Below are 20,434 nucleotides of genomic sequence, written 5' to 3'. Positions count from 1 at the left end.
GTGAAGGGGCTTGCGTATCACAATGAAGCAATGACCGGCGCCTAGATTAGTGTCTCGGGGGGCATACCCACGAGGTCGTTGCCTCATTGTGGTCAGACCAAATTTGATCAGCTGGACAGTCACTGTTCTGTCATTCAGCTACATCAGCCAGGCGACCATATGGGCTGTAAAGCCACCAAAACCTGCACTCTCGCCATGGTGCGCACCAGTCCAGCACGGCCGTCACTACACAAACAGCTGTTTGCGGTGCGTTACACGGTGAGTTTGGTGTGTCAGTGTGAAGCAGTACCTTAATTACACTACCTGATTGATGTATACACATGCAAGATGTTTTAAAGCACTTTAGGCCTGTCATTTAGCATTCAATGTGATTTCTGCCCTTAAACCGCTGCTTTGCGTCAAATCCAGATTTTTCCCGGGGACTTTTGGCATGTATCCCACTCCTCCACCTGGGGGTCCAGGTGTTAGACCCCTTGAAACATCTTTTCCATCACTTTTGTGGCCAGCATAATTTTTTTTTTTCAAAGTTCGCATCCCCATTGAAGTCTATTGCGGTTCGCGAACTTTTACGCGAACCGAACCTTACGCGGAAGTTCGCGAACCCGGTTCGCGAACCTAAAATCGGAGGTTCGGCCCCACTCTACCCCCACTCAGTGACATACTCCCTGCTAGACGACCAAGCATTCACACTTACGACGTTATAAGTATAAATTCTCCTAAGAGGCAAATTACATTGGCCCAGGGAGGGAATTAAATATAATCAATCAAGTTTCTAGAGGTTGGTTAATAAACCAGCTGCCTGCTAATTGATCTGCCTTTGACTTGATTGACTTTGAGTCTTCCAGAGTCAGTGAAAATTTGCATGTTAGGAGATTTTTTTTTACCTCACTAGTACATTTTCCACCCATAGCATAGAGCTTTTAATCCACACTATGTATGCTGGATAATTTGGGTTCTCTGCTATTCTCCAGTCCAGGTACATGCTGGTGGGTCACGTGATGACAGACCGGGACGACTAGGAGGAAGATGGGTCATGTGTGTCGCTGAATCATAGAGACGAGAGTCACATCACCTCTCTCCTCCACAGCGTACTCTGCATGCACCCACTTCTTCCCTCCCCACTACTTCACCCGAGCAGTGACCTGCCTCGCCCGCCCCTAAAAATGAGCCTGCTAGATCCTAATGATACAGTGCTACAAAGAGACCCCATTCATCCCTGTTTTTCTCTGGCTGGGGTAAGAGTCCCACCAACCTTGTCTTCAGGGGAAAGTCTGTGGTGATTGATTACATTTTTTTTTTTTCATTTAGAGACGTTATAGACAATACATTTACCTTTTGCACCAGTTATATTATTATTATTATCATGTCCTCTCTCACCACAATCTCTTTTTTCTTAAAGTGGAGCTTCAGCCTAAACAAACATACTGTCATTAAGTTGCATTAGTTATGCTAATTAAAATAGATAGGTAATTTAATCTCTTACCCACCCTGTTTTAAAAGAACAGGCAAATGTTTGTGATTTCAGGGCGGCAGCCATCTTTATCATGGGGGCAGCCATCTTTTTGGTTGAAAGGAGGTGACAGGGAGCAAGAGACACAGTTCCAACTGTCCTTTGTCCTGATCACCCCTCCAAGCTGCCAGCGCTAGGCTTCAAAATCTCAAATTCAAAATGAAAAATAATAAATTTGCACCAAAACAGCAGAAGGAGAAGAACAACATCAAAAATCCCACCATGCTTTGCACAGCATCAGGAGAACAATGCCCGGGCAGTTTTCTTCTGTGCAGCTAAAAATGAGGCTTGGGTAAGAAAACCAAGGTTCTGATGCTGTGAAACTATTAAAGAAACACCAAGCCTTTTCAGTGCTGCTGAGTAGATTTTTAGTCTGGAGGTTCACTTTAATCAGAATATTATCAAACTGCTGAAAGCTTGTTTGAATTGTCAGTCATGCTTTAGCTTTGTGTTGCTGTATCATGTGGTGTATTAGCAGTGCAGTTTCTAGGCTAAAATGCACCCAGGGCGAGGGTGTAAAAATTGCGCCCCCCCCGGAGCAAGGTATGGGTGCCCGCAGTATAGGTTTGCCAGGTCTAGTTGCACTTAGTATAGTTCCCCCCAGTATAGGTAGCCAAGAATAGGTACCCCAGTGTAGGTAGCCAGCTATAGGTCCCCCCAGTATAGGTAGCCAGGCATAGGTGAGCCAGTATAGTTGCCCCCGCTATAGGTTAGCCAGGTAGGTGCCTCCAGTATAGGTAGCCAGTATAGTTGCCCCCAGTATAGGTTAGATAGGCAGGCGCCCCTGGTATAAGTTAGATAGGTAGGTGCCCCAGTACAGGTTAGCTAGGTAGGTGCCTCTAATATAGGTGGCCAGAATAGTTGCCTCCAGCATAGGTTAGATAGGTAGGTGCCCCCAGTATAGGTTATTTAGGTAGGTGTCTCCAATATAGGTAGCCAGTATAGTTGCCACCTGTATAGGCTAGCTAGGTAGGTAGGTGCCCCCAATACAGGTTAGATAAGTGCCCCTAGTATAGGTTAGATAGGTAGCTGCCCCCAAGTATAGGTTAGATAGGTAGCTGCCCCCAAGTGTAGGTTAGATAGGTAGCTGCCCCCCAGTGTAGGTTAGATAGGTAGCTGCCCCCCAGTGTAGGTTAGATTAGGTAGGTGCCCCCCAGTATAGGTTAGATAGGTAGCTGCCCCCCAGCGTAGGTTAGATTAGGTAGCTGCCCCCCAGTGTAGGTTAGATTAGGTAGGTGCCCCCCAGTATAGGTTAGATAGGTAGCTGCCCCCCAGTGTAGGTTAGATTAGGTAGCTGCCCTCCAGCGTAGGTTAGATAGGTAGCTGCCCCCCAGTGTAGGTTAATTAGGTAGGTGCCCCCCAGTATAGGTTAGATAGGTAGCTGCCCCCCAGTGTAGGTTAGATTAGGTAGGTGCCCCCCAGTATAGGTTAGATAGGTAGCTGCCCCCCAGCGTAGGTTAGATTAGGTAGCTGCCCCCCAGCGTAGGTTAGATAGGTAGCTGCCCCCCAGTGTAGGTTAGATTAGGTAGGTGCCCCCAGTATAGGTTAGATAAGGTAGGTGCCCCCCAGTATAGGTTAGATAGGTAGCTGCCCCCCAGTGTAGGTTAGATAGGTAGCTGCCCCCCAGTGTAGGTTAGATAGGTAGCTGCCCCCCAGTGTAGGTTAGATAGGTAGCTGCCCCCCAGTGTAGGTTAATTAGGTAGGTGCTCCCCAGTGTAGGTTAGATAGGTAGCTGCCCCCCATTGTAGGTTAGATTAGGTAGGTGCCCCCCAGTATAGGTTAGATTAGGTAGCTGCCCCCCAGCGTAGGTTAGATTAGGTAGGTGCCCCCCAGCGTAGGTTAGATAGGTAGCTGTCCCCCCTAATGGAGGGGGGAGCCGGAGCCGCGGGGAGGACAGCCCGACCTCTCCCTCCCTCTCCTGGGCCGCCCTCCGTGCTCCCCCCTCAGACGCATACTCAGGCAGGAAGCGCCGCTGTTTACAACTCACCTCATTGGCTCCAAGCGCTGCTCTCTCGCCGCCGGTCTTTTCCTCTCTGCCTACACGCTGATACACACGCTGCTTCCGGCTAAACAGGAAGCAGCGTGTGTATCAGCGTGTATACAGAGAGGAGACCTGCGGCGAGAGAGCAGCGCTTGGAGCCAATGAGGTGAGTTGTAAACAGCGGCGCTTCCTGCCTGAGTTTGCGTCTGAGGGGGGAGCACGGAGGGCGGCCCAGGAGAGGGAGGAAGAGGTCGGGCTGTCCTCCCCGCGGCTCCGGCTCCCCCCGCCATTACAGCGCCCCCCTCCCAACAGCGCCCCGGGTGGCGGCACGCCCCACACGGCCCTAGAAACGGGCATGTGTATTAGCTCTGCTACACTGTACTCTTTAGCTGTTCTGGCATTTGTCTTGCTGTTGTCTTCCTAACCCTAACCTCAGGGCCGGCGCTACCATAGAGGCAAAATAGGCAACTGCCCCAGGGCCCCAGAGCTTGTAGGGGCCCCCAGTGGCTACAAAAGGAAAAAAAATTCAAATCGACCTTATTATAGTTTTTGAGAAAATCGATTTTAAAGTTTCAAAGGAAAAAAAATACACATTTAAAAACCTGCCGACTTTAATGGTTAATAGCAAATCCACCTTAAATACTAGAAACCCTAAATTTGCAGGGTATGTTAAGGAGATCATTGGGAATAAGAGGAAAAAACAATTTTTCAAAAAGACCTTATAGTTTTTGAGAAAATCGATTTTGAAGTTTCGAAGGAAAAAAGTATACTTTTAAATGCGGTAAATGTCACTTTTAGTAGCAAACCTAACGGTAGTGTAATTTTACATGTATCAAAAGAGAGAGCAATAAATTTCCTGACGGGGTTTCCAGGGGGCCCATACGCAGCCACAGCGCTTTGGCCAGGAATCGCTATACAGCCGCAATATGGCTGTATGAAGATCCCTGGCATTTTTTCCTATTTTCCCAATTTTTTTTATGTTTAGCGTGTGGGAATGAAAAAAAAAAATTATGTGGGGTCCCCCCTCCTGAAAATTTTTAACCCCTTGTCCCCCATGCAGGCTGGGGTAGCCAGAATGTGGAGTCCAACCGATTGGGGCTCACACCCTGACTATACCAGCTCCAAAAAAGGTCCCTTAATGTCGATTTTTGTTCTGGGGTATCTGTTGCCCCCCCCCCCCCCAGGTTTATTTTGCCCTGGGGCCCCATTGTTGCTTAAACCGGCCCTGCCTAACCTTGCCCCTAAATAACACTGTTGTATTGATGCCAATCCCTAACCTCCATCCTTTTAAAAACTCCCTTCCTCATGCCTACCCTTCACCACCCTTAAAGTAGATCTGAACTCTTGCACAGGACAGAAGGAATACATAGAGAAATGCTCCCTGCATCTATTTACAGGGTTTAGCCTGTGTAATTCCCCATCATCTGTGTCTAATCACTGGTTATAATTGACCCCTAGGCTGTGTCAGCTGACTGCTATGGCAAAGAGGCTAATGTGAAAGCACAGGAACGGGATACTACTATGTCTGCTTCCATGAAAGCAGGGAGTATAAACACTGCAGATTTATTGCAGGATTTGTATCAGCTGTAACAAAAAAATGCTTTTCTTTAAAGGTTATTATGTTGTTGTGTATCTTTTACAGCAGAGAGGAAGTTCCGGAGTTCAGGTCCACTTTAAATAAAAAATCTTATGCTAAAGAAACCCCCCTTCAAAGTCGGGGACCCCATCCATCGTAATAGTCTTGTACATGTGTCCAACCAGTAGAGGCAGTATTGGCATCAATTTCCAGATGCCCAAACCACCGCCTCTCTGCTGAATTTTTAGTTTTTGGTTTAGTCTAGTGATGATGTTTAAAACACCTGCCTGTTACTGGTTTATTCAGTAAAGTTACTAAATTGCAATACATATGTAATGTAGACATGAATGGCACATCTGCACTGCTCTGTGATGGAGAAATCTTGTGCTTTAAGATAAAATAACGTGTAATGTGCATGGCAGGTAAGAGAATATTCTTCCCTCTTTATCTCTCCGCGCAGGATACACTGTGGTCTGTGCAGTGTCCATGCATATCGATGGTCAATGAGATGCGAATAATTTCGAGTTGATGCTGTATTATGAAAATTATGAATGCAAATGTACGCAACTTAAAATTGAACCAATCAAATCCTACTGAGGTAGAATTTTATTGGTCTATTTTCAAGCTGCATACATTTGCATACAAAATTAGCATAATCTGGCATCAACTTGAAATAATTTGCATCTCATTGACCATCCCTATCCATGCGCCTTGTTCACATATTCACCATTGCTCATCTGGTCAGTTTGCGTTGCCACCTGTCCAGGTCACTGGTCGGCGCTCAGGTCCACTGCAGGAAAGAAGCGCTGGTATACAGATTGGTGCTCCATCAGAAGCATGGGGCTCTCCAATGGATTACAACAGACTAGTAGGAATCATCTCTCAAAGGGAAGAGCAGTTGCAATCCAGTGGGAAGCCCCATGCTTCTGCAGAATATTTATCTTCAGTATTATCAGACAGAAAAATCAAGGTACAGGTTTGTTTGCTGAAAAAATACACTTTTGTAAAATAAACTCACCCCCCCCCCCCCCTCCTCTAGGCTTATGTACAGCAGCCCCCAACCCGCAAACAATTCACCCAGCAGATCTACTCTCCCCCAGCGATGCCGATCCCTTTGTTTGCGCTACTCCCCCGCCCGCCGCTCATCATCCCTCTGTAGTCCCCCCGCCCACATAGCAACACAGTGCATCATCAGCTACACAGCTAACATACTTGTGTGCAGCCCAGGCCAGCAATGAAGCCCAAAGGGATCAGGCTCTGATCCCCGACGGGCGACATTCGTCAAAGCTTTGTACGCATCTTAAAGAGAACCTGAACTGAAAATAAAAAGTCAAAATAACCATACACATGTCACACTTACCTCCTGTGTAGTCTGCTCATCAATCTCTCCTCTACTGCGTCCCATTTGTCCACTGTGATCAATGGAATTCTCCGTCCTCCATTTTAAAAATGGACAATAACCCCTTAATAGCTTCCTGGTCAGCACACTGTTAATCTGTAATATCACCCACTTGAGCCATAGGGAAACATGGACATTACCTTGCACATTCAGTTGTAACTGACAGCTGCTGATATATAACTGACAGCAACTGGTATATTTCAGTTCTGACAAAATATTGTCAGAACTGGATGGGATCACTGTAAGAAGAAAATTGTGATTCTGATAGTAACTGACAGTGAGGTTAGGCCCGGTTCACATTAGCGGTTGTTTGCCAAACGGACCGGATGACCTGACCGGATCCGGACCGGATCCGGATCGGAACCGTACGGTTCTGATCCGGATCCGATCCGGATCCGGTCAGGTTGCATCAGGTGGCAATCAGGATGCGATCCGGATCCGTTTGGCAAAATATACGTAAAAAAAAAAAAAAAATGTTGGGGTCTGGGAGGTCAGCAGAAGGGGGACCTGTGGAATCAGGCCCTCTGCTGTTTAGCACTCACCTCCACCTCCGACATGCTGCCAACATCCTGCCAACACCTCCAGCTCCTGCTGCTCCACTCCAAAATGCTTGCCCATGTGTCCCCAGCCAATATCGCCGCAAAAATCCGCATAGGAAGTGGGGTAGAAGATCCGGATTTCTCAGCCAGTGTGTTGTGCGGCCTCCGGTTCCCATTTGTTTGTATTGGCCGGATGGTGCAGTCCGGCTCCGCCCCGGATACGGCTGCCGGAGGGGCCGGATGAAAAAATAGCGCATGTTGGAACGGAGGCCGGAGTCCGGATCCGGCCCGGATCCGGTCCGGCTCCGGTTCTGCAGAACGGACCCATGTGAACGGACGCGTAGGCTTTAATTGCTATGCCGTGCGTCCGTTCCGTCCGTTCTGCAGGCGGTGCGGCTCCGGCACGGCGATTCCGGAGGGCCACCGCAAGTGTGAACCGGGCCTTAGTATGTAATATTCATTGGCAGCTGCGTCATGTATTTTTTTAAAAATCATTTTCCTTGCTTCAGGTTCCCTTTAAAGAGGAACTCCAGTGAACATTTTACTGCTGGCAGGTGATGTAGCTGCTGCATTGTTTTTGGCAGTTGGAAACAGCTGTAAACAGCTATTTCCCACAATGCAACAAGGTTCACAGACCGGAAACTGCCAAACATTCGTACTTTTCTTGTGGGAGGGGTTTCACCCCAATATCAGTCATACAGAGCCCCCTGATTGTCTGTTTGTGAAAAGGAATAGATTTCTCATGTAAAAGGGGGTATCAGCTACTGATTGGGATAAAGTTCAATTTTTGGTCGGAGTTTCTCTTTAAAGTAGTTGAACTGACTGATCACCTATACAAAAAAGTGGTAAATCTTTGAGTTTGCAGAACTGCTCAGGATGTGTGACAACATTGTACTGTCATACTAGATACAAAGACACAACATACTGCATCTTGAATTATCTCCCACATCTTGAAATTTATCACGGCTGCAGACTGGAGTGTCAAAGTAACTTTAAACAACATTAAACGACAGATTGGTTTACATAGCTCTGCTGTGTTTGTATCAGTTTTTCTGCGAAAATGTCGTTTTTCTTTAAAACATGATTACATTAATTGGCAGCCCTTGGGGGCATGTGCCTATAATATACATTTTGTATTCCTTGTGAAAGATTTAGTTAAGCTTTATAAAATATTAATGAACTGACACGGTTTAGGAGCTTATGGCTTGGAAGAAAAGCAGACAGCAGCCTATATATACCTGTGTGCATGTTTTGCCTTTTTGCTTAATTACCCGTCAAGCCAGCAGCTAGGTACCATACGCTACTCCCATGATTGATAAGTATCACCCCATATGTTTTCCGCCTAATGCCTGGTGAAGCTGTGTAATGCCGTGTACATCAATGTACTTATCAGGACTCCTGTTTCTAGGTCTAATGAAAGGAGAACTGTAACTATGTGCATGTGATAGGATAGAAGCCTTTTATCTGCTTAAACACTGCTAGTGTTAAAGGTTAAAATACTCAACTGTTACCGTGGTAATTCCTGCCTGTCTTGTTCACTCAGAAAATATAAGCTTCTCTATAGATAATATATGCAAAGACCTTTTAGACCTAACACTGTTTTATGTGCTTCCATGAGATAAATGGTTCTTCATTAAAAAGGAATGTTGTTAATATGCTTATTGTGAATGGTCCATGAGATACTCTATCCCTTGGCATAATTAACATTGTTGGAGGCATGAGCAGATTGACATATGGCTATTTGTTTGTCCTGAATTATGGATGCAGGGAATGCATAATTCTGCCATTAAGCTGAATTCCATATTCTTTCCTGGGATGCCATCAAAAAATAAAAGCGAATGTGAATTTTAATTTACCTAGACAAAGGAACCAATGAGGCCAAAACACTCAAGACCAGCATGTCATTAATGGTGTATAGGACACGTCATAGATTCTGTGGGTGTATTCTGCACAGTGAAAAACATTTCAATGCAAGGATTTGTAGTTGATTTTAAGTAAACCTATCCCAGTGTAAAAGGGGAGTTGTTGCTATCTTTTTAGGGCCCTTTTCCACCACAAATTCGCAATTGGCATCACAAACGCAAACAGGGGACAGATAAAAAGTTCAGTAGTTCAAGATTTGTCAAGATTTGTCTGTGTGGGGGCAGAGAATAGACATCGAAAAAACTGTTGTCATTCAATTGAAACGTTAAACAAAGATGTTTATCCTTTAACCTAAAATTATAGGATCCCAGGACGTGTAAATGTCATTAAAGTCAATGGGAATTGGTGAAAACAAAATCAGCCAGATACTTACCTAAGGAGAGGGAAGGCTCTGGGTCCTATAGAGCTTTCCCGCTTTCCTCTAATTTCCCTCGTTGCCGCCGCAGCTCCCCAGTTTGAATCCTCCGCTGTGGGGAACTTTGGAAGTCTTCGGTAGCTAAGTCCTCCCAAAGACAGGCATGTCCATACTGCAAGTGCACGAGAGCAGGTGCTCACGCATGCACAGTTTTCTGAATATTAATCCGAGTCACCCAGTGACCAACTGTGCAAAGTTTGAGAACCCTACCATTAACAGTGTAAGAATGGCTGCAGTTTACATTTGCGCAATGAAATTTGTATTTTTCTCTACCCACTTATTTCCTAACATTGTTCAGGTATGTATTTGGCTGGTGTTGGCTCCGCCTACTATTTCTAACCCTAACACACAATTATTCAATGACCAAGTTTGTTCGCTTTGCGGTCTTTGGCATCAATAATTTGCATTGAGATTAAACAAATCTAATTGCCTGTTTGTGGCTCCAACCCTTTGTCTGAATTTGAACCCCAGTCACCCAATGACCAACTGTACCAAGTTTAAGGCTTGTGCCATTAACAGTGCAAGAATGGTAGTAATTACGTATTCCCCTAGAAAATCAATAGGTGAATTTTGATTGGCTTTTGTAGGCTCCACCCACTTCTCTGAATATTAATCCTAGTCACCCAGTGACCAATTGTGCAAAGTTTGAGAACCCTACCATTAAAAGTGTAAGAATAAGAATTGCTGCAGTTTACATTTTTTCAGTGAAATTTGTATTTGTCTCCGCCTACTGATGACCCAGCATTGCCCGATTATGTATTTGGCTGGTGTTAGCTGCGCCCACTTTTCCTAACCCTAGCACACAATTAATTAATTACTCAATGACCAAGTTTGTGAACTTTGTGGTCTTTGGCATCAATAACCTGCAGTAAAATGAAACAAATCATATTGACTGTGTGTGGCTCCACCCTGTTTTATGAATGTAAACCCCAGTCACGCAATGATCAGCTGTATCAGGTTTGAGGCTTGTGCCATTAACAGTGCAAGAATGGCAGCAATGAAATATTCCCCTGAAAAATCAACAGGTAATTTTTGATTGCCTTTTGTAGGCTCCACCCACTTTTCTGAATATTAACCCCAGTCACCCAGTAACCAACTGTGCAAAGTTTGAGAACCCTAACAATAACAGTGTAAGAATGGCTGCTGTTTACATTTTCCCCGTAAAATTTGTATTTGTCTCCGCCCACTTATGACCCTGTGTTGCCCGCTTATATATTTGGCTGGTGTTGGCTGTGCCCACTTTTCTAACCCTAACGCACAATTAATCAATTACTCAATTACCAAGTTTGTGAGCTTTGCGGTGTTTGGCATCAATAATGTGCATTGGAATGAAACAAATATAAATGGCTGTTTGTGGCTCCACCCCCTTTCTGAAATTGAACCCTAGTCACCCAATGATCAACTGTACCAGGTTTGAGGCTTGTGCCATTAACAGTGCAAGAATGGCAGCAATGTAAATATTCCCCTTGAAATTCAATAGGTTAATTTTGATTGGCTTTTATAGACTCCACCCACTTTTCTGAATATTAATCCCAGTCACCCAGTAACCAACTGTGCAAAGTTTGAGAACCCTACCATTAACAGTGTAAGAATGGCTGCTGTTTACATTTTCCCCGTAAAATTTGTATTTGTCTCCGCCCACTTATGACTCGGCGTTGCCCGCTTATGTATTTGGCTGGTGTTGGCTGTGCCTACTTTTCTAACCCCAACACACAATTAATCAATTACCAAGTTTTTGATCTTTGCGGTGTTTGGCGTCAATAATTTGCATTGAAATGAAACAAATCAAATTGGCTGTTTGTGGCTCCACCCCCTTACTGAAATTGAACCCTAGTCACCCAATGATCAACTGTACCAGGTTTGAGGCTTGTGCCATTAACAGTGCAAGAATGGCAGCAATGTAAATATTCCCCTTGAAAATCAATAGGTTAATTTTGATTGGCTTTTATAGACTCCACTCACCTTTCTGAATATTAATCCCAGTCACCCAACAACCAACTGTGCAAAGTTTGAGAACCCTACCATTAACAGTGTAAGAATGGCTGCTGTTTACATTTTCCAGTGAAATTTGTATTTGTCTCCGCCCCCTTTTTGGTTATGGGAATAAAAAGTATCCTATACTTTATTCCAGGTAATGTACTATGTGTGTGCCAAATTTCATTCAAATCCGTTCAGCCAGTTTTGCGTGATCGAGTAACAAACATCCGAACTGTCCCATTTATTATATTAGTAGGATTAGTCCTGCCACTGAGTTCCCTGGGAGGAAGAGAGGGGTTTGCTGTGTAGCATTGTTATCAGCTCAGAGATAAACAGTGTTATCTAGGATTTCGTAGGGAGTGGAGTGCAGATACTTATTTTCATGTCACGGGGAAGGAAGTGGTTAACACTAGTTTTTTTGTAGAAGACATTCCTAAAAATGAAAATGAATCAAAGCTGTAGGGAATTAGGGATCTGTAGTGAAAATAGAGAGAGCCTGATACAGCTTGAGGAAGGACCTTGTCCGAAACAGCGTTTGTCGCTGTTATGGCTATCTCTTTGTCTTTTTAAACAATAAAAGAGCTATATATTACTGACGTGGTGCTGTGGACTCTTCGTAGTGAAATTAATGTCATGAATAAATTCACTTATTTGATTAGAATATTGATTTATAAATGATTTAGTCAGTGTTTGCCCATTTTAAAATCTTTGCTCTCCCTGATTTACATTCTAAGATGTATCACAGATGGTGACATCATAAAAATATACCAGGCCTCCCAGAATGCTCTGGGGATGGCGGGGAATTCCGCATAACTGACAAGACTAATAGGTTAGACATTACTGGGAGGGCAGTCAATATACAATATACAGTATATATAATATATAGTATTCAATATACAGCAATATATTGTTGTAGGAAGGGTTTCTGATGCTGAAACCAGGAAGATTACTGTGAAAGTGGGTATCCTAAATAATTTACTGCATTCTATTATATGTCACTACAGTGCTTCTTTAACCATGTAGTGTTAACCCCCCCCCCCCCCCCCCCCCCCCTTAGTGACCAGGCTATTTTTCATTAAATAGGCCTCTTCAGATTTAAGGCCTAGCTGTAGGGCCGTACATGTCAGCACACAAGTTATTCTCCCCACCAACAGAGCTTTCTGTTGGTGGGGTCATATCGCCCCAGGAATGTTTATTCATTTTTTATAAATATCTTATTTGTTTTATCAAATTTCCCTATTTTTTTTATTATTTTAACAGCCCTCCCTCCCCTTGTCAGCCTATCACAGCGATCAGCTTCAGCCTATCACAGCTGATCGCTCCTGTGTCCCCCAGTGGGACAGCCAGGTGACACGGCTGTCCCCAGTATAGCGCTGCCTTAGATGGCAGTGCTGTACAGTCCTGTTAGATGGCGATTTCGCTGTCTAACTGTCTTCGAGTGGCGAGCGGCCGCTGGGAGAGTGAGGGCGGAGTGGAACTCCATCATTTCAGCTGGGATTTGCTCGCAGTCGGCAAGAGGTTAAAGTGGTGTTAAACTTCAGTCCACTGATTTATTCTTCAGTTGAAAGCTCCTTGCTTCAGTGGGCAGCTTCTAGCCCAGGCATGGGCAAACTCGGCCCTCCAGCTGTTACGGAACTACAAGTCCCACAATGCATTTGCCTTTATGAGTCATGACTGTGGCTGTCAGACTCCTGCAATGCATTGTGGGACTTGTAGTTCCTTAAAAGCTGGAGGGCCAAGTTTGCCCATACCTGTTCTAGCCCCATCTGAGAGGTGATAACATTATCTTTTGTATACATTCCTTTGTCAGATGCATTAAGTAAACATTTGCAAAGTGCTCTCCTTCTGCTTCTAGTATGTGTGCAGTTGAGAAGTGATCACTAGATAGATTTTAATCTATAGATACAGCAGCTATGCCATGAAATATAATGGCAGCTTTCAGAGCAGATAAACTGTACTTTAGGACCTTGTAATTTGTAAACAGACAATATTAATTGTGCACAAAAGCAAATATGGTAACTGTATGGGTACTAAAAAAGTAGGAAACACATTTTTATTGAATGTTATGTCTGAGTGTTATCCCACTTTAATAAACACTACTTACATAGCCCAAAATTATTATGTCAAGGATGAGCTTTTGTTTTTTTTTATAACATGCAATATCTCACCAATTACCTTAATAAATCAGGTCCATATTCATGTAACGTTCCTGGTCCATGACAAATAAGCTGAACTGCATTACATAATTACCCTAGCTGGGCACCATTAACGTCACTCAAATTGATTAAACCAACTTTTATATTAAATGTAGACGCCATGCATGTTTATTGACTCTTTACAAATCTGAGTATTATTCAGTTCACCACTGCCTATGTAAATTAATCTATTGTTTACAGTGTCACCGAATTCCTGCAGTGTTCTGGGTTGACAAAGCGTTCTCGTATAAGAGATGTATTATTCATAAGTGTATTCACTTGCAGTAGGGTAGATTGTGTCTGAAAAACAAAGACAAACAGATTGGAATTATAGGCATCCTGTCATATGTTATGCCTGATTACTGCTCAGGGAAACATATGTAGTTATTTGTGCTGACAGTCAAAAGAAAAGGTTGTCGGTATGGGACCAATCTACCTAATTCCCTGCACCCTATGGCCAGTTCGTATACGTATGTATGAAAAAAGCACTTTCCTATGCATGACAGCTGCTGGTTTTAAGCTATTGTGTCACCAACAAAAAGTCCTGTGTCCTGTCCATAGATTGCTTTGTAGTGTCGGCACAAGAACAGTTACTTAAATTATTCATGGTTTAACATGCCCATAACTGGTGCTTTATAGTCAAGTCACTTTTATGTACTGTATACAGCTTGTGCTCTGAAATATACGTTTTCCTTTGTGTTGTCCCTGGGATAATTTAAACTGGACCTGAACTCTTAGGCCTAGTGCACACCAGAGCGGTTCTGCTGCGGTTTGCGATCAGCTTGCGGGTGCGGATCCGCTAGGGTAATGTATTTCAATGGGCTGGTGCACACCAGAGCGGGAGGCGTTTTGCAGAAACGCATACTCCCGGGCTGCTGCAGATTTTGGATTGCGGATGCGTTTCTGCCTCAATGTTAAAGGGAAGGTTCAGGGAGGGTGGGTAAAAAATAAAAATCAATTTCCACTTACCTGGGGCTTCCTCCAGCCCGTGGCAGGCAGGAGGTGCCCTCGCCGCCGCTCCGCAGGCTCCCGGTGGTCTCCGGTGGCCGACCCGACCTGGCCAGGCCGGCTGCCAGGTCGGGCTCTTCTGCGCTCCAAGGCCCGGAACTTCTGCGTCCCACGCCGGCGCGCTGACGTCATCGGACGTCCTCCGGGCTGTGCTGCGCAGGCGCAGAACTACTGCGCAGTAGAGCCCGGAGGACGTCCGATGACGTCATTGCGCCGGCGTGGGACGCAGAAGTTCCGGGCCTTGGAGCGCAGAAGAGCCCGACCTGGCAGCCGGCCTGGCCAGGTCGGGTCGGCCACCGGAGACCACCGGGAGCCTGCGGAGCGGCGGCGAGGGCACCTCCTGCCTGCCACGGGCTGGAGGAAGCCCCAGGTAAGTGGAAATTGATTTTTATTTTTTAGGCACCCTCCCTGAACCTTCCCTTTAAATATAGGAAAAACGCAAACCGCTCTGAAAAACGGCACTTCAGAGCGGTTTGCCAGACGTTTTTTGTTACAGTATCTGTTCAGTAACAGCTTACTGTAACAATACATGAAATCTACTACACCAAAAACGCTTCACAAAACCGCAAAATGCTAGGTGAAACGCTACAGAAAAAGAAGAAAAAGCGTTTCAAAATCTGCTAGCATTTTGCGGATCTGTTAGCGGTTTTTGGTGTGCACCAGGCCTTACACAGGACAGATGGAAAACTTAGAGAAATGTGCCCTGTATGTATTTTGAGAGTTAAGCCTGTTTAATTCCCCCTTTTTAGTGACTAATCACCACTGTAATTTGATGTCTCAGCTGTGTCAGCTTAGGAATCTCCACTGCCTTGAATAGACAGCTAATTTGTAAACAAAGGATGTTAACAATATTTCTGCTTCCATGAAAGCAGGCAGTAGACACACTGCAGATCTATTTCAGCATTTGTATCAGCCTTAACAAATAGTTGTTTTTCTTTAAAGGGTATTATGCTGTTGCTTATCCTTTAGAGCAGAGAGGAAGTTCTGAGTTCAGGTCCGCTTTAAGTTGAACCCCATGCATAATATTATTATTTTTTCACGTATGTAACTGTCTTCAACGTTATAAACAGAGGAAACAAATCTTAGGCTGGGTTCACATTGTAAAGGATTCATGCCTTTGGAGGTAACTTTAAAGGGGCCCTATGGCAAAAAATTGTAACATTTAAAATATGTGCAAACATATACAAATAAGAAGTACGAGTAAAATGAGCCATAAATTACTTTTCTCCTATGTTGCTGTTACTTACAGTAAGTAGTAGAAATCAGACAGAAGCGAAAGGTTTTGAAATAGTCCATCTCCTCATGGGGGATTCTCAGGGATTTATTTATTTTTAAAAACACTTAGTGAATGGCAGTTGCTCTTTCCAACTGCCAAAAAACTGTGTAGCGAGCAGGGAAGCTGGCCAGCATCATTGTTTAAATCCTTTTTTAGGGAATATCTTTATAAAGAATAAAGGCCTTGCTGAGAATCCCTTATGAAGAGATGGACTAGTCCAAAACATTTCGCTTCTGTCAGATTTCTACTACCTACTGTAAGTGACAGCAACATAGGAAAAAGTAATTTATGGCTCATTTTACTCTGGAAAAAATATACTTCTTATTTGTCTATGTTTGCACATATGTTAAATTGTAAACATTTTCACCATAGTGCTCCTTTAAGTCCGCTGTCACGTCCAAGACATGAACGCCATGTTCAAAGTAGCTCTGCTGGGTCACTTGCAAGGGACATGTCATAGATAACTGCAAGGGACATGTCACGGATAACATGCTATCTGTGACACGCCTCGTGACCATCCGGTGCCTTTAGAAATCATGCAGGTCAGGACTTTGCGTTCCTTCACTGCAACAGACACAGCAAATACTGGACAGAACGGACATGTTAGTACTTGTATGAATGGATCCCATGCATAACCTTAACCTCTTTGATGGTCCATAGTGACCTGTTCCATGAAACAGAAAATTTTAGCCTCTAGTGGGGATCCAGCCTTACCCACAGGGTCCCTGGGGAAGCCAATTACATTAGGAGGAAACTAGAGTACTATGAGGAAACCCATGCAGACACAGGGAGAACATACAAACTCTGTGCAGATAATGCCCTGGCTGGGATTTAAACCAGGGATCCAGTGCTACAAGGTGAGAGTGTTATCCACTTTGCCGCCGTAACGGGCAGTAAGAATGATTGAACTTCTATATTCAGTAGAACCTGTACGGAAGATGAAAAATTATCACCGAGGAAAAAAAGTGAATTGGATTGGGCCCAAGGTGTTTTATTTTAGCTTATAATGTTATTTCTTGTGAGCTGCATAGGGTCGTATATTAATGTAACTATGGAATACAGCTGGATTTTATTAGAGTATAAACTTACAGTTATTAGCGTCTCATTCACCATCCCTATTTCTAAACAAAGGCAGAATGAAGTGAAGTAGGCCACCTTGAAGGTATTTTGTCTTAGAGGAATTCATATTCTTTCTCTTTTACTGTGCAGTACATTCACTGTTACTCTTTGTTTTCCATTCCATTCAATATAAATTGTCTCTCTTTACAGCCTGGTTACGCCTTGTACCACCTCAACCGAAAGCTTACATTTGAGCCAAAAATAACAATCAATGCCCGCATTGTGGTGGTGGGCTCTTCCACTGTTGGAATCTCTTTTCTGGAGACCCTCGTGTTCTGGTGAGTTTTTTTGTCAATTATATTCTGTTTTAATATTGCAAATATAATATCTCTAGTATATGTTTTCCCTCTCTATTATCTCTAATATATTAGAGATGTTAGAGAAATCTCTAATATATGTGTGGGAAGCACATGTACTCCATGCTGGGGATGACGTCCTAAGCAGCTACAGGACATGATAGGGCTCAGGGTGGGAGTAAAGGGGCAGCCAGTAAATACAAGGGAGCGCGCATAAGTTAGCAGTGCACGCTACACAGCCTGTAACGTGCGCTGAGGATTTTAACTTGCGCTGCTCAAACTAAGCTATGCTGCTGTAGCAGCTCAGCTTAGTGAATCAACCCCATAGTCCAATGAGTAGACATTAGGACTTACAAAATACCTGTTTGTATAGATAGATGAGATGCATGGACTTAGAAAGCAGCTCTACTGCCTGTTTTGCATACTGCACTCCATAACAGACTTGATCTAAACAGATTTGTTTTATCTGGCCGTAAGCTCCCCACTTTCAGGGAGACCCAATTGGCTTAAAAAAATTCTACCTGATTGATTGCTATCTGTCCAACATATGACAAGCAAGACAGGTGATGCCTATATAGTTATCAGACTGTTGGCTACAAGTGTTACAAATGTTTGTTTCTACAATACAAAGTCTAATGTATGTGCAGCCATGTATCCCCACCAGCTCTCTTTACCAAGCCCACCTCTCTCTTTTCACCATCTTCCCTAGCCATCTACCTGTATATCCTCGAATATAAGTATTATTATGTATAAGTCAACCCCAAGATTTGGCCCTCTCAAGCTGGATTTTTTTATTAATTCAAGTATAAGTCTATCCAACAAAGTTCATGGCTACACTTGGGAACCAGGAAGAATTAACAGCTGCACTTGGGGACCAGGAGGGGTAAATAACTGCACTGCATAAAGTATTGCAGCCATTAAGCCCTCCTGACCTTTAAAGAGAATCTGTATTGTTAAAATCGCACAAAAGTAAACATACCAATGCGTTAGGGGACATCTCTTATTACCCTCTGTCACAATTTCGCAGCTCCTCGCCGCATTAAAAGTGGTTAAAAACTGTTTTAAAAAGTTTGTTTATAAACAAACAAAATGGCCACCAAAACAGGAAGTAGGTTGATGTACAGTATGTCCACACATAGTAAATACATCCTTACACAAGCAGGCTGTATACACCCTTCCTTTTGAATCTCAAGAGATCATTTGTGTGTTTCTTTCCCCCTTCTGCTCTCATGCACTGAAGTTTCAGGCTGCTCTTTTCTTCCTGCAAACAGCTTTGCCCTTGTCTGTAATTCCTCAGTATGTGAAAGCCCAGCCAGCTCAGAGGAAGATTTATCCAGCTTGTAAAAGATAAGAGAGAAGCTGCCCTAATCTAAATAATACACAGGCAGTGTGCATAGAGGGGCCTGGAGGGGGGAGTTCATAGCAGAACCACAACACTGAAGAACTTGGCAGCCTTCCAGACACAGGCCGACAAGTCTGACAGGGGAAAGATACATTGATTTATTACAGAGACTGTTATAGTAGAAAAAGCTGCAGTAAGCCAGAACACATTAGAATAGCTTTTGGAACTTGTAGGATGATAAAAAACAGGATGCAATTTTTGTTACGGAGTCTCTTTAAGTGCAGCCAATAACTCCTCCAAGTCGCCAAGTGCTGCAATTATCCACCACCCCTCCATAGTAAGCAATGCAGCCCAGTATCTTTCTTCCTCCCCTTGTTAATTGCTGTGGCCATGACTTTCAGACCTGTGTTTTCTTGGCATTCCCTTTATCGAGAAAGTGTCAATTGCAACTGGGTATATTGGTGCAAATGGGAATGCCACTAATAGTGCACACATTACTCAGTGTGCTCAGTGTTGCAGGCATTCGTTGGTAAAATGTCAGTGTCTCACAGGCAATGTATGCCTCTTCAACCTTCTCATATTAAAAGTAAGCAAAAGGTGCAAATGGGAGGAGGGTTATAAAGCAGCATGGGTGCTGCGACTCACTCTGTAAAGGTTGAGAGAGTGGTGCGTCCCCTACTTCCTTGGCTATAAGTGGACTTTTCTACTACTTGCAATGTGGAGACTTTTCTTCACTACACTTCGTTGGCAATTGACGTCCAGGTCCGACTCGAGTACAAGTTGACTTCTAGACTTCTAGACTTCTAGTCGAGTGTATACGAATTTTCTCTTTCTTTCCCCATTTCTTTATCTTCTTCTTCTTTCTACATCTGCGCCCCCTCTAAAAAATTCTATATCATATTTAGCATATTCCACCTGTACCCAAGTCGGCACACTCTTCACTAGCAATTTCTGTTCTATTTGTCTTTTTGTTTTGGTGTTGTTTTTATGTACTTTTTTTATTCTTTCAAGCAATATGTTTAAGCCATATAAATTATATTTGAAATGGTAGAAAGGGTTATATTTTTGAGAGTGGGGTGAAGTTATGTGACAATCTCCGTTAATGGAGAGAGAATTTTATTACAAACATTTTGCAAGTAAAGTCAAACAGAAAACCTCTGTTTGCATTTATAAGTATGCCACTGACACGCGGAAAATGATTAAATTAAGTACTATAAAACATTTACTACTTATTTGTATAATTTTGCAGCCACTTTTGCCGCACGCTACAAAGGTTTCTTTCAATGAAAATACAGTGATTGAAGCAATTTAACAGCCTTTAATCCTTTAAAGAGGGAAGTCTTTTTTTCTTATATTTTATGTAATTATTTTAAAAAGCTTGTATCCATGGATACAAAAGTAGATTTGCTATCCTTTATAATAATACTTGGAATATAGCTGTTTAATTAAAAGCAGCGTATGCAAAAATGTAAGAGCTTGTTAAAGTAAAAAAGCAAAAATCCAACATTAATAGAGGTAGAAAGAAAAGAGGGGCGCTCTAAGTCCGCTGCACCACTATACTATGCATCAATAGGACAGGTCTCACCTGTTTACGATGGGGCTGGCACAGCGTACACAGCCCGGATTCGCCTTGTCCCTCTTAGCCGAGCCGGGGACTGAGCTCTAGCGCGGGGCGGAAGTGACGTCACTCGCTCCAGGAAGTGGTGGATCAATAGCCAGACGACGCTAGGCAGCTCTATACAGAGCTTCTGGTGCTGGAAAGGACCTCTTCCAACCGTGTGTGTGGTGGATGGTACCTCTTTCTGTGCATAAATCTTGCTGTAATCCCGATATCCAGGGACACGCTGGTGCTCTGCTCAGCGTGGATGGAAACTGACC

The 20,434-nt window shown here is 43.8% G+C and overlaps 1 protein-coding gene across 3 annotated transcripts in view; it reads left to right on the top strand.

Moving 5' to 3' along the window:
* The window catches only part of CFAP61 (cilia and flagella associated protein 61), a 399,007-nt gene that overhangs the window by 173,630 nt on the left and 204,943 nt on the right, over positions 1-20,434 (top strand). For all 3 annotated transcript variants that reach the window (XM_068232439.1, XM_068232441.1, XM_068232438.1), the window contains one exon: positions 17,069-17,196. In XM_068232439.1, coding sequence (XP_068088540.1) covers positions 17,069-17,196 — 128 coding nt within the window. The remainder of the gene's footprint in view (positions 1-17,068; positions 17,197-20,434) is intronic.

This window comes from Hyperolius riggenbachi, chromosome 4 (genome assembly GCF_040937935.1).
Source record: "Hyperolius riggenbachi isolate aHypRig1 chromosome 4, aHypRig1.pri, whole genome shotgun sequence".
NCBI classification, from domain to species: domain Eukaryota; kingdom Metazoa; phylum Chordata; class Amphibia; order Anura; family Hyperoliidae; genus Hyperolius; species Hyperolius riggenbachi.
This window is presented reverse-complemented; position numbering and strand designations above follow the sequence as displayed.